Raw genomic sequence first — 12417 nt, 5'->3', positions numbered from 1 at the left:
AGTGCCTCCGATCATAACCGAATTATAAGCTGGCAAATGATTTTAATTCATTTTAAGTTTGTTAATATCATAAGTAATCAGACTCCATGATCTTCAACGGCCACGGGTTTGAGATCAGACGGTGCCTTATTCTCACGGTCCAATTGGAACTTAAGGAATTCAAATTTCAATAATTTAATATATTTTAAATAAAAATATCATGTGACTTTATGTTTACCTCGTGTTCAGTGATAGCCAGGATTCGGATACAGTGAAGATTAGCTAAAAAAATTTCAAACACAAAATACATAATAACATTAAGCCCGTTAGGTTCTGATTTTTTACCCAAAAAAATCAATTTTTTTATCGTTACTTTCTAAGTCAGTCATCATTTTTTATCTTTTACTCACAGGTGAGACTCACTTTTCTCTCTAACCGTCAAAAAATCAATTATCATAATCACTACCGAACAGACGCTAAGCCTTTATTTGATTCTCGTTCTTTTAAAAATTCATTGTTTCAAAACTCATTTTTAACTACATATTCTTTAATAAAATAATATTGCACGCAAATCTAAAAATTTTCTTTAATTTTTAACCACACATTCTCAATCAATCATTTATTCAAAATGCATTATTCCCCAAAATGGGGATCAAACAATGGTTAAAAATAAAAGGCAAAAAAAAAAAATCATTTAAAGAATTTCAGTTGGAGCCAAATCTCACCGGTCGTTGACTTCACTTCCCTTCGTCACTTTTCATGTTTATAAATATTCAAATCACTTTTTATGTACAAATTTTAGTGAGACCCACAATTATTACATATCTATTCATCACTTATTTCTATTTATTTATAAACAAAATTGTTTTCAACACTTTCCAAACATGCTCATGTAGCATGTGGACTTTGTTATACTTGTATTTGTTTTTGTTTACAAAAATAAGCAAGTAAAACTTAAAAAAAGATAGGGGTAATCTTGCTTAAAATAGGCATATGATCTGAAAAGTGAAAACTACAAACCTAAGTATCAAACAACGGTAATTGGCATATAAAATGTGCTGGAAAAAATGGTTAATGGGTCAACTTTGAGTCCAAATTTTAGTGGGACCCACCTTTTAATTAATACGGGACCTAGCATATTCACGTTCTACTCCGCGAGATGATTAACGTGATATATTTATTTATCGAAAATCATTTAAAATTGAATGAAACATTAAGTGTTAAAGTAACCCACATAAACTAAGGATTATGGAAGAAGTTGATTTTCCAAACACTTATCCCACATAGGAAGGTTAGGAAACTTTGGTGTAATTTATAAGGTGGAAGTTTGGAATTGGGTTTGGGCCCCAAGGGGTACCAATAGTCTTTGGAAGGGGGAAGACCTATATCATATTGGGTTCGGTCATAAACCCACACGCGCACGCCGCCGTCCGTCCGGCCAGCACGGCACGGCACGTGCCCGAGTCCGGTTCGGTGCAGGTGCAAGTGGAAATAATCAAATTGTTGGGTACAATATGAAATTTAAATTTTGGGTTATTTCGGGTGTTTTATTTTCTTTTAACAGTTGACTGTTTACCGACCAAACAGTCGACTGTTGGCCGACTTAACAGACACGACTTTTAAGAACAGCATGTCTGTTCGAATTTTTGAGGCTTGTCTGAAAGGTGATGACTGTTCAAATGGTCACGAACAAATCTATAAATAGCCAGTCTTTCTATCAGAAAATTTACACCATTTTCATTGCAAACTTTCTGTGCTTTGAATCTCATTTCCCTCTCTCTTGTTCTGATATTGTCTCGAAGTAAAACACACTTCGTTGAGTTCGTTGGAACTCCTGTAGATTGCAGTGCTGTTTCCGTAGGAGACGAAAATTCGTTCTATCCTAGGAAACGATTGATGGACGCCTTTAGCACCATTGAAGGCAGCAAATTCGTTTTAAGGAAATATCGTGAAATCGGTGGGCTCGAATTACTGTTTAGATCCTGTTGATCAAATTCTTACATTCAGGTGATTCTATTGGATTGTTTTCGAAGGAGTAACTTCAAACTCCAAAAACAACAATCTTAAAATGAATTTTGTTCTATTATTATTTTGTTTCTGTTTCTACTCCTTCTTACCGTTGATCTTCTGATTGTGTTTCAAAAATGGCAACTTCTGGTACCACACTCCCGAATACGACCGGGGAAAAATCAGAAAAGTTTAATGGGTCAGATTTCAAGCATTAGCAACAAAAAATGCTTTTTTATCTGACGACATTAAATCTGGCTAAATTTCTCAAAGAAAACGCGCCTTCATATACCGAGCAAGACAGTGATGCTGAAAAATTGGCTGCGGTTGATTCATGGAAACATTCTGATTTCTTATGCAGAAATTATGTACTTAATGGACTGGATAACACATTATATAATGTGTACTGCAATGCTAAGTCCGCAAAAGAATTGTGGGAATCTTTGGACACAAAGTACAAAATCGAAGATGCCGACACGAAGAAATTCATTGTCGGTCGTTTTTTGGATTATAAAATGGTTGACAACAAGACTGTCATATCCCAAGTTCAAGAACTTCAGATCATACTTAGCAACATCCATGCCGAAGGAATGAAACTAAGTGAATCATTTCAAGTCGCTGCACTAATTGAGAAATTACCACCTTCATGGAAGGATTTCAAGAATTACCTAAAGCACAAGCGGAAGGAAATGAAACTTGAAGATATCATTGTCCGATTGAGAATAGAAGAAGACAATCGCAAAACTGAAAAAAGGAATGGTGCATCTAATTCGATGGAATCAAAAGCCAACATTGTAGAAGGAGGCTTCAAGACAAGCAAAAAGAGGAAGCACAATGGGGAAGGACAAATTGGTTCTTCAAAAACTGCTAAAAAATTTAAGGGCAACTGTTACAATTGTGGCAAGGTAGGACATCAATCCAAAGATTGTCGAAAGCCAAAAAATGTGAAGGGAAAAACTAACCAGGCCAATGTAACAAAACATGAGAACCTCACTAATAAGGTACAAGACATGAATCTTTCTGCGGTCGTCTCTGAATGCAACTTAATTGGAAACACTGAGGAGTGGTGGGTAGAGACTGGAGCTACTCGTCACATATGCTCAAACCGTGGGATGTTCTCTACCTACAAAGCAATGGATCATGATGAACATCTCTACATGGGAAACTCGTCATCTTCCAAGGTAGAAGGACATGGGAAGATAGTGCTGAAAATGACAAGTGGAAAAGAGCTCACTCTGAATGATGTTCTTCGTGTGCCTGATATTAGGAAAAACTTGGTATCTGGTTCTCTACTAAGTAAGAACGGCTTTAAGCTAGTATTTGTCTCGGACAAATTTGTACTCTCAAAGAATGAAATGTTTGTAGGAAAAGGCTACCTGAATGAGAGGCTCTTTAAATTAAATGTAATGACTGTTATACCTCCAATTATGAATAAGAATAAATCTTCTTCTTACTTGCTTGAGTTATTTAATATTTGACATGAACGATTAGGACATACAAGTTATAACACTTTGTGTAGACTAATCAAATCTGATTTATTACCAAAGTGTGATTTAAATCCTAATCACAAATGCGATATATGTATAGAAGCCAAAATGTCACGTCTACCCTTTCGTTCTGTTGAAAGAAATATCGAACCCCTAGATTTAATTCACACCGACATATGTGATTTAAAATTTGTTCAAACTAGAGGAGGTAATAAGTACTTTATCACTTTTATCGATGATTGTACTCGATATTCCTATGTGTATTTGCTCAAAAGCAAAGACGAAACAATTGTAGTGTTTAAACACTACATGTTAGAAGTTGAAAATCAACTTAGCAAAAAGATTAAGGCCATAAGAAGTGATAAAGGTGGTGAATATGATTCACCATTTGAGAAATTCTGTTTGGAACACGGAATTATTTATCAAACTACAATGCCTTATTTTCCTCAATCTAATGGTATTGCTGAACGCAAGAATGGAACATTGAAGGAGATGATGAATGCTATGTTCATAAGTTCTGGATTACCACAGAACTTGTGGGGGGAAGCCTTGCTTTCTGCCAACTATATTCTTAACAAATTACCACATCAAAAAATGCAAAAGATATCTTATGAAGTATGGAAATGTCACAAACCTAATTATAAATACTTGAAGGTATGGAGATGTTTGGCTAAGGTAGTAGTTCCTAAACCTAAAAGGGTTAAGATAGGACCTAAAATCATTGATTGTGTATTCATTGGTTATGCCTACCATAGTAATGCGTACAGATTTATGGTATATAAGTCTGAAATACCTGATATGCATGTTAATACAATTATTGAATCAAGGGATGCTACATTTTTCGAAAATACTTTTCCTTATAACATGTAAGGTGAATCAAATTCACAAAAGAGATCTCGTGAAAACGAAGAGACTGTAGATCAAGAATCTATAAATGAACAACCTAGACGAAGTAAGAGGGCTAGGACGTCAACCTCCTTTGGGCCTGATTTTCTAACATATCTGTTAGAAAATGAACCTCAAAGTTTTAAGGAGGCTATGTCATCAACCGAAATTTCATATTGGAAAGAAGCTGTTTATAGTGAAATTGAATCCATACTACAAAATCATACTTGGGAATTAGTAGACCTCCCTCCCCGTAATAAGCCTTTGGGATGTAAATGGATTTTCAAAAGGAAAATGAAAGCAGATGGATCAATTGACAAATATAAAGCAAGACTTGTCGCTAAATGCTACAAGCAAAAAGAAGGGCTTGATTATTTCGATACCTATTCTCCCGTGACAAGAATCACATCCATACGTATACTTATTGCAATAGCAGCATTGAATGGTTTGGATATACATCAAATGGATGTTAAAACGGCTGACTGTTCAAAGCAACTTCTACTGAATAGCTAAGGAATTCCGATAGATTTTATTAGGGAAAGTTCAAAGTCATTGACTACTTATCCCGATGCAGTCTTCTTTAAATTTTTCTTTGAAAAACATATTAGATGTTATCGTTTGGAATAAGGCCAACATATTTCATTCATGTGAGGGATTGTTGGAAAAAATGGTTAATGGGTCAACTTTGAGCCCAAATTTCAGTGGGACCCACCTTTTAATTAATACGGGACCTAGCATATTCACGTTCTACTCCGCGAGATAATTAACGTGATATATTTATTTATCGAAAACTATTTAAAATTGAATGAAATATTAAGTGTTAAAGTAACCCATATAAACTAAGGATTATGGAAGAATTTGATTTTCCAAACACTTATCCCACATAGGAAAGTTACGAAACTTTGGTGTGGTTTATAAGGTGGAAGTTTGGAATTGGGTTTGGGCCCCAAGGGGTACCAATAGTCTTTGGAAGGGGAAAGACCTATATCCTATTGGGTTCAGTCATAAACTCATACGCGCGCCGCCGCCGTTCGTCGGATCAGCCGGCCGGCTCGCACGGCACGGCACGAGCACGTGCCTGTGTCCGAGTCCGAGTCCGATCCGGTTCGGTGCGGGTACGGGTGGACCTTTACACTATATTAACTTTTTGGACAAAATTTATTTAAAGTTTTGGGCCAAATTGTAAATAATCAAATTCTTGGGTACAATATGAAATTTAAATTTTGGCTTATTTCGGGTGTTTTATTTTCTTTTAACAGTCGACTGTTTCGACTGTTTACCGACCAAACAGCCGACCGTTAACCGACTTAACAAACACGACTTTTAAGAACAGTATGTCTGTTCGAATTTTTGAGGCTTGTCTGAAAGGTGATGACTGTTCGAATGGCCACGAACAAGTCTATAAATAGCCAGCCTTTTCTACCAGAAAATTTATACCATTTTCATTGCAAACTTTCTGTGCTTTGAATCTCATTTCCCTCTCTCTCGTTCTAATATTGTCTCGAAGTAAAACACACTTCGTTGAGTTCGTTGGAACTCCTGCAGATTGCAGTGCTGCTTCCGTAGGAGACGAAAATTCGTTCTATCCTGGGAAACGATTGCTGGACGCCTTTAGCACCATTGCAGGCAGCAAATTCATTTTAAGGAAACATCGTGAAATCGGTGGGCTCGAATTACTGTTTAGATCCTGTTGATCAAATTTTTACATTCAGGTGATTCTGTCGGATTGTTTTCGAATGAGTAACTTCAAACTCCAGAAACAACATTATGTGCAAAATAAAAAACACGAGTTATAGTTTAAGGCACCGACTTTACAAGATTGTGTGGTGCTACTATGTCTTATATATTGATTGGCATATATTAATATGTTAAAGATATTCAAGTTTAATTCGTGATTAAAAAAATTTACATAAACTAAAAAAAAAAAAAATTATGTTCTTGAAAGAAGAATGTGATTGAATTCGATCTACATTTAAATCGATTCTCATTTTTCAATTAAACCAACCTGTCATATTTAATTTTTATAACATTAGGTATCAATAGAAAATATTAGCATGCTAAAATCAGCATGAGGTGGTGGCAAATTGAGGTTTAGATCGAGTTGAATTGGTTCGATTTTGAAGATCTTCTACACAACTCGTAATTTTGGGGAACATGTAAGAGTCGTAGGATCAAAGAAGTAGGATAAGTGTAAAATTCTGTGATAACAACATTCCAAAATAAGTGTAAAGATATAGTCAAAATTGAACTACAATCCCAATTTCTATCCTAACCATGATTCGGACCACATTGAGCAATATTCAAATTGAAAAATCTCTTGTCTTCACCAATGGAAACAAAGTTTAGTTTATAATGCTTTTTATCTTTGAATAGTTGAGGACAGGACAAGAACAAGTATTTTCTACTTTTGAAGATTTTTTTAAGTCATACATGTGAGTTGGGAAATCCTTAAATTCAGGACTCAAAATGATTTTACAATAAACAAAGCAATCCTTATTTTCTGCTACTGTTTGATTGTCTCTCCTCTTGAGTTTCGACACCAAATGGAGTTAGAATTTGAAACCTCAAATGTTTCTTCCCCTGTTTACGTGACTGCTCCGACTAGTCCAAATGGAAGCAGCAGCATGGAATTCTATTATAGTGCCCCTGTTAGTCCGAGGCGAAAAATATGGATTCCTTCCAAGAAAAATGATGATCAAAATTCCGATTTTGATGATTTCGAGTTTGAAATTAGCAAGAATTTCAGTGGATATTTGGAGTTCGAAGCGAGAAAGAAATTTGAAGCATCGGGACATAATCAAGATGATCTGATTAAGGAAAGATATCACGAGCGCGGGGATTCTCTTCCTTCTATGGCATTTGCTGATGAACTTTTCTTGAATGGCCTTGTTAAGCCACTAAAACTCCCACCCCGGCTGCAATATGATAGCGACGCGCATAGTGTTAGCCAAAGATCGTTTGCTTCGACGCCTAGGTCGCCAAGAACAATGTTCAGAATCCCGTTCGCAAGACAAAATGCATGGGATTATGATTTTGATCCTTTCACGGTGGCTTTGAAGAAGGTGAGGGAGGAAAAGAGAGGAAATGATCAAAGGCGATCAAGGTCGCATTCACTATTCATGACTCCTAAATCTGAATGCTTGAGTCCAAGGGATCGAGATAAAGAAGGTAGTCCAATGACCTCATCAATGCAAGTTTCGACACCAAGCTATTACTTGCCAAAGGAGTCCAAGGGCTCGGCCTATGCTAGATGGGTTCAAAACCAGACCAAAGAAGAGGAACGAAGCCCGAAATGGCTCAAGAGCCCGAGGGGTTTGTTTTTCGGGGGAAGAGTAAGACCGGCTCAAACGGAACGGGAAGGGTCCTACAAGCTCATTTCAACCACAGGTGCGCATGGAGAAAATGTTGTGAAAAATAAGGTACACAAAGTAAAAGGACTTTTGCTGAGGTTTGCATCATTTGGGAGAGGAAAAAGTAAATCATCAACACCGAAGAAATTCAGGCGATCGAGCTTTAGAGTCGAGGGAAATGGTAGTCGGCCTTGTTGTGTCGAGAATGAAACAATTTCTGGTGATGCAAAAATGGCAATAGCAGAATACGAGACGCCAATGAAACCAACAATTGCACTTTGTATGGGATATGGAACTCAGAGTCCTAGGAGCATGAACTGAAGCCAGTCATCGTTAATCCTTAGTTTGGGTTATGGAAACTAAGTATAAAAATGTTTTCATCAAAATATAGATCATGGTTTTCACTTTAGTGCACTAAAAATTTACGTTTGAACATCCTGCATTGTGATGCAAGAAAAATTTTTTTGTTTCAATTTCAAGATTATTATACTATATTGGTTTAAGTGTCTCCCAAGACCTCTGCTCAAAGCTTTACACTAATAGTTTTGAGTAATTACATCAATTTTTTTACGATAACGTGGTCACTCAGTCAAAAAATAATTTTTGGTAAGTTCTCAAATCACTGCAACAGAACGCTCCTTCCCAAATAAAAGAGAGGGAGAAAACAATGGCTGTATTCCCAATTCAGTTCTGCTAATATATTACTGAACAAATATACAAGTCATGGTAGTTTTGTTATATTCTATTTAAATTTCAACAGAAACAATTTACATACAGTTGCTATCAACTTATCGATGGCTTCACGAATCATAAGTAAAATTTCCCGAATACGTGATAAGACAGAGGGCAAAAATTATCACGTTGCGCCAATGAGCAGAGCCCTCTGCACTTATAAAATGCTGTGCAAACTAAAATGTCGAGATTTCCAGATTTCGATACAAATTTTCACCAAAAGTTTGTGATCTATTCCAAGACTTCAGCTGGCCAGAGTTTCTTCCATACGGAAGTCTCTTCGTTGCTCTTAAGTTTTCGAATTCCCCCATAAAATCCATCTGCCTCATTTCCTTCTTCTCGATGGTCTTTCCTGTTAAGAGACTTCGTTCTCCAGCGTGAACCACGAGCGTACTGGTTGAACTCTAGCACCAGTGTCTCTGCAGCACAAGTTCGGATATGAAATCAATGCGCCTTAAACAGCTAAATCAAGTATAGTAAATATGAAACTAGATCAAACTGGAAATATTATATTATATATATTATCAATTGGTAGCAGATCTCGCCTGCCACTTGGAGCACAAGCCATGCTTCCTTTTTGGCCATTTTAGCTTTCACATACTTTGGCAAAGTAACTTAGAACATTCGATAAATTGGAGAAAAGGTAAAATATCTAATTCTAAATATTTACAGATAGCTAAACAGCACAGGATCGTGCTTAAGGAATAAGCTTCATTAATTAATCACGGGTTTTCTTTAAAACATAGAATTGACTTGGAAAAGTAAATTATGATGCGGTATCGTGAATTCATCTCATCTTATGACAATCTCCACTTTTCTTTGTAGATTAGTGACTTTACCCTTGAATAAAAAATAAAAATAAAAAATGAGGATTCAGAGAAACACTATCCACAGTACAAAAGAAATGCTTCATCACCACAACCAAACACGAGGAAAGATAAAGCAAGTTCCTTTCAGCTTGGTTGGCCATAAATATTCCACTGAGACAGCAATTATGGCAATGTCGGAAGAGAATATGACAAACGGATGAGGACTTGTCTCAAGGACCAATTTTATAGTACAAGGGACGACCCACATGTAAGAAAATGGGAGCCAAGAAAGGTCCTACCAAGAATAGATGAATGCTTATATGATGATAAAACTAACGACCACCTTATGAAAGGAATCAAATACGAGGTCCCCAAAAATAATAAGCCCCCTCATCATCCCCCACCAACGCCACTCCACTTCCCACCTTTGCACAGTGTTATATATATCTCAAGTTTTGATTATGTCTCCGACTTTGAACTCTATGTATTTACAGTATGAAACGGCAAATTTTTATAGCATTTGATCAAAAGATTTTGCAACAACTCACCACTATCATGGCAGGGGCAGTAATTGGCATTCCCATCACATGTTTCCAAGTGGCCTACAACACCATACCACCATCCTACACAGATATGGCAGACATTATTAATCAATTGATTATACAATGCACAAGGATTTTTATATATCTCAAAACAGCCAATCCAATTGAGGAAGTTTAATATAAATATAGCTTTCCTTTACATTGGTTGACGAAACTTTCTACCTAAGAAGAAAGACGGTCACCATCCATTTTGAGATAACATTATAATAAAAATGAGGACTGCATGCTCAAAGCACTATAAATAATATTTCAAAGTTTGATACAAAAAATTATGATACCACCGGCGGTTCCTTGAAACAAGTCAATTAAGGCCTACTTCGTGGAATTACACGTTATCACGTGACAAAAATTTCTTGATCACCAATCAATAAAACAAAGACACCATGGCAAGTCATCGTTTTCGACACGGAGTCTTTATTTTATTAAGTTTGTTAGCAAGACTCACTCGTAGCTCAACAACCTAAATTCTAAAGCAACTGCCGACCGTATCAAATTAAGAGAACGAGGTCAAAAATTTACGCTTAACAACGTGTACCCCAAAAAGGGGTTCACATGTTGAGAAAAAAGATATTAAAAACTAAAAAGTATATGCCTTTGATGTGTATGGTATAAAGAATTATACCATATGGAAATTCTTTGTTTCTTCTCCATTGGATTTCGATATGATCACCAGGTCGCAACTCGTTCAAGCAATCAGAAATATGGAGATCATGGGGAGAGTTATCTACAGGGGGAGCCCTGAGTCTATCCCATGTCACACCAGTCTCTACTGCACTTGCTCTTCTTCCATGTGGTGGATATCTGCTCATATAAAACCACACAAACTTTAAAAATACAACAACAGAAACACTTTTTAACCTGAAAGAATGTATGAAACCCTAAACCACTGATAAAACACTAATCAAGAATTGCTGCTTGGTCAAAATTCAAATGAGATTACTTCCTGGATCTAAAAACTTAACGGCAAATAAAAATTATAAACAGAAAAAAAAAAAAAAAAAAAAAAAAAAAAAAAAAAAAAAAAAAAAAAAAAAAAAAGTAAAAACGTCACAATTCATGTCCACTAAAAACGTTTCAAGTTTCAATTAGAGGTTAGAAGATAACATATTTCCAATTACCTGGCCTGGAAAGTGTCGGTCCATCGATCATAGCTGAGCTTGGCATCATAGCATGATAACACAAATCCAACATGACCATTCTGCATAGAAGAACATAATCAAGACTTCAATTCAACCAAAATTCACAACTTGCAAACAAAAATAATAATAATAAATAAATCAAGTTAAAGAATCCGAAAAGGGGAAATTCAAGTCGATATAAAGATCAATACCTCACGATTATAAACTTGTGCAGGGAACCAAAAGTTGCCAGACTCAAGAGCAAGATACCAAGACATGATTGAATCAGCTGGAGGAAAATCCTTCTTGATAATATTACCAAAACTAGATCTAATCAGCGAAATAGGCCATAAGAGAGTGAGATAGCCCATTAGGCTCCTCTGTTTGCCTTGATTAGAAAAGATTGAACCTTTTCTTGAAGCAATATGCCACTGCCATTCCCTATGTGCAGCAGTGCTAATAATCCTACCCCATTTGTTTTTCATATGTTTTTCCCATAGATGATCACTTATGCACCTCTCTCTCAAAGAACTACAAACACTAGCCATTCTACAAAGCCCCTCTGTTGGAAGCTTCTCAAGAATGCATTCCAATACAAGGTCAGGTAAATCTAACACAGACATATCTGATGTAATTTCAAGATTCTCCACCTTGCTATAAAAATTCTTGTTCTTCTTGGGTGACATTATTGGAGAAAACAATTTGTGAACTACACCTAACAGGGTGTTTCTTATGGATTCGGCGATGGGGAAAAGTGAAAAATCTTTCCAGAACCAGATAGAGAGCAATCTCATTTCAGAAGCCGAGGATGCGAGTGGTTTGAGGGAAAGAGACTTGTAAAAGAGGATGAAGGAGAGAGAACAAGTGATCAAGAAGAAAAGCATTTGACAACTGAGGCTGTACTCCAGTTAGGCATATATATACATGACAACAATAATTAATGAAGGGGGTAATTCAAAAAGTTAGTCCACCTATATTGGAGAAGCAACAAATATAGTAAATACATGTAAAAAAACTAAAATCTGGAGTATTTTTTCTATCTTCTTCACCTCCATTTAAAAAGAGGAAAAGGCATTTTCCCAAATCTCAAGAAAATTTATGGGTTTTATTGGCGAAGACGAAGCCCACCCAACCCTATTGTGGGCCTCGTCAAAATTCTTTCTTTTTTTTTTTGGGGTGGGGGGAAGGGGGGCACCAAGAATCAAGAGTTAACAGGAATGAAGCTTTAGCGTAATAAAGTGGATGTAAACAGGGAAATATCAAATGGGAATGTAAACTAGTGATTACAAAGATCTAGAAATTCAGTTTTACATAAGAAACCTGTGGGTGATAAAAATATGCAAAAAGAACAGAAAATTTGAAAAATAACAACAAAAACTCTTGTAGGGTGGCTACAGTTTTATTAAAATGAAGTTTTGATGAAGAATTTTTTTTTTTTTTTTTTTTTT

The 12417-nt window shown here is 36.1% G+C and overlaps 2 protein-coding genes across 2 annotated transcripts; one reads left to right on the top strand and one right to left on the bottom strand.

The window, feature by feature from the left end:
• The first annotated feature begins 6776 nt into the window (after positions 1-6776).
• LOC111411911 lies at positions 6777-8199 on the top strand. Its single transcript, XM_023042575.1, has one exon. The coding sequence runs from the start codon at positions 6902-6904 to the stop codon at positions 8027-8029; it is 1128 nt and encodes a 375-aa protein (XP_022898343.1). The 5' UTR covers positions 6777-6901; the 3' UTR covers positions 8030-8199.
• Positions 8200-8369: 170 nt separating this feature from the next.
• On the bottom strand, positions 8370-12398 carry LOC111411910 (F-box protein At2g32560-like). Its single transcript, XM_023042574.1, has 5 exons — positions 11182-12398; positions 10970-11049; positions 10474-10652; positions 9798-9872; positions 8370-8859 (listed from the first exon to the last, which is right to left on the bottom strand). Exons 1-5 carry the CDS (start codon positions 11851-11853, stop codon positions 8672-8674), a joined length of 1194 nt encoding a protein of 397 aa, XP_022898342.1. The 5' UTR covers positions 11854-12398; the 3' UTR covers positions 8370-8671.
• Positions 12399-12417: the final 19 nt, after the last annotated feature.

This window comes from Olea europaea, chromosome 16, assembly GCF_002742605.1.
Source record: "Olea europaea var. sylvestris chromosome 16, O_europaea_v1, whole genome shotgun sequence".
Classification (NCBI taxonomy): Eukaryota; Viridiplantae; Streptophyta; class Magnoliopsida; order Lamiales; family Oleaceae; genus Olea; species Olea europaea.
Note: the sequence above shows the minus strand (reverse complement) of the source record. Positions and strands in the feature narration are given on the sequence as shown.

Excerpts from the sequence above, each read along its gene's own strand:
- LOC111411910 (XM_023042574.1), bottom strand. The coding sequence starts at position 11,853 with ATGCTTTTCTTCTTGATCACTTGTTCTCTCTCCTTCATCCTCTTTTAC. Across the intron at positions 11,050-11,181 it reads CACAAGTTTATAATCGTGAG|AATGGTCATGTTGGATTTGT; the intron begins GTATTGATCTTT and ends TCTTCTATGCAG. Across the intron at positions 10,653-10,969 it reads ACCGACACTTTCCAGGCCAG|ATATCCACCACATGGAAGAA; the intron begins GTAATTGGAAAT and ends TTATATGAGCAG.
- LOC111411911 (XM_023042575.1), top strand. The coding sequence starts at position 6,902 with ATGGAGTTAGAATTTGAAACCTCAAATGTTTCTTCCCCTGTTTACGTG.